Below are 1556 nucleotides of genomic sequence, written 5' to 3'. Positions count from 1 at the left end.
GGTGTGCAAGGGGCGTGCAATGGCCTGGGGAGGGGACAAACAGGGTGGGCGGGTGGGTGTGCAAGGGTTGTGTGAGGTGTTGGGTGTGCAAGGGGGGGGTGAGGTGTGCAGGGGGTCTGGAGAAGGGAGTGGGGGGGTAGTGGGCGTGCAAGGGGTGTGCAAGGGGTGTGGGGTGGGATCAAAGGGGTTTGTGTGGTTTGTGAGGGGTGTGCAAGGGGTTGGGCGTGCAAGGGACGTGCAATGGACATGCAAGGGGTGTGGGGAGAGGACAAAGAGGGTGGGTGGGTGTGCAAGGGTTATGTGAGGTGTTGGGTGTGCAGGGCTGTGCAGGGGGTCTGAGGATGGGAGCGAGGGGCTTGTGGGCGTGCAAGGGGCGTGCAAGGATGGGAGCTGTCGGGATTGCAAGTGTGGTTTCTCTGTGGGCTGTGTGGGGTCGTGGGGTCACGGGGGGCTGTGGGGCGACGCGTGTGCCAGGGGCGTGCAAGGCGTGCAAGGCGCGTGCCCCGGGGCCGGGGGTCGGGGGGGGGCAGCTGTTCCTGTTCCAGCTGCTGCGGGGTTTGGCCTTTTGTCACCGCCACAAAGTGCTGCACCGGGACCTGAAACCCCAAAACCTCCTCCTGAGTCGGCGAGGGGAGCTGAAGCTGGCCGACTTCGGTAGGGGGGGGCGGCTGGGGGCACCCCGAAATCCTATAAGGCTGTGGGGACCCCAAAATCCCATCGCGGACCCCGAGTTCTATAGGGAAGAGCCCAAAAACCCCAAAGGGTTTGGTAGGGGAGCCCAAAATCCCATAGGGGAGCCTGAAATCCTATAGGGCACCCAAAATCCTACAGAGGGCCCCAAATCCTATAGGGGACCCCAAAATCCTACAGGGGACTCCAAAAATCATACAGGGAACCCCAAAATCCTACAGGGGAGATCATATCCTATAGAGGACCCCAAAATTTTACAGGAGACCCCAAGATCCTACAGGGAACCTCATATCCTATAGGGTACCCCAAGTCCTATCAGGGACCCTAAATCCTATAGGGGACCCCAAAATTCCATCGCGGACCCCGAGTTCTATAGGGAAGAGCCCAAAAACCCCAAAGGGTTTGGTAGGGGACCCCGAAATCCCATAGGGGACACTCAAACCCCATGGTGTCCCATAGCAGACCCCAAAATCGTGTAAGGGGAAGGACTCAAAAGTTCCATACAGGGTCCCAAAATCCTATTTCACACCCCAAATCCTCGTAGGATCCTATAGGGGACCCCAAATCCTATAGGGGACCCCAAAATCCTACAGGGGATCCCAAGATCCTATCGGGGACCCCGAATCCTGTAGGAAACCACAAAAATCCTATAGAGCACCGTAAAAATCCTATAGGGGACCCCAAACCATATAGGCTGCCCCAAACCCTATAGGGCGCCCAAACCCTATAGGACACCCCAAACCTTATAGGCCCCCAAACCGTAGAGGCTCCCAAATTCTATAGGGCCCCCAAACCCTTTAGGGCACTCCAGAGACTATAGGGGACCCCAACCCCTATAGGGCCCCCAAACCCTATAATGCTCCCAA

The 1556-nt window shown here is 58.0% G+C and overlaps 1 protein-coding gene across 1 annotated transcript in view; it reads left to right on the top strand.

Moving 5' to 3' along the window:
- Positions 1–368: 368 nt before the first annotated feature.
- The window catches only part of LOC122191850 (cyclin-dependent kinase 16-like), a 1578-nt gene continuing 390 nt past the window's right edge, over positions 369–1556 (top strand). The window contains exon 1 of the mRNA XM_042892251.1: positions 369–654. Within this exon, the coding sequence (XP_042748185.1) occupies positions 384–654 (271 nt within the window). The 5' untranslated portion in view covers positions 369–383. The remainder of the gene's footprint in view (positions 655–1556) is intronic.

The sequence above is a fragment of the Lagopus leucura genome, unplaced genomic scaffold, assembly GCF_019238085.1.
Source record: "Lagopus leucura isolate 7727_CA_CO unplaced genomic scaffold, USGS_WTPT01 32849-0_obj-0_obj, whole genome shotgun sequence".
Taxonomy (NCBI): domain Eukaryota; kingdom Metazoa; phylum Chordata; class Aves; order Galliformes; family Phasianidae; genus Lagopus; species Lagopus leucura.
The sequence above is the reverse complement of the archived record's forward strand: the minus strand, read 5'-3'. Positions and strand labels throughout refer to the sequence as shown.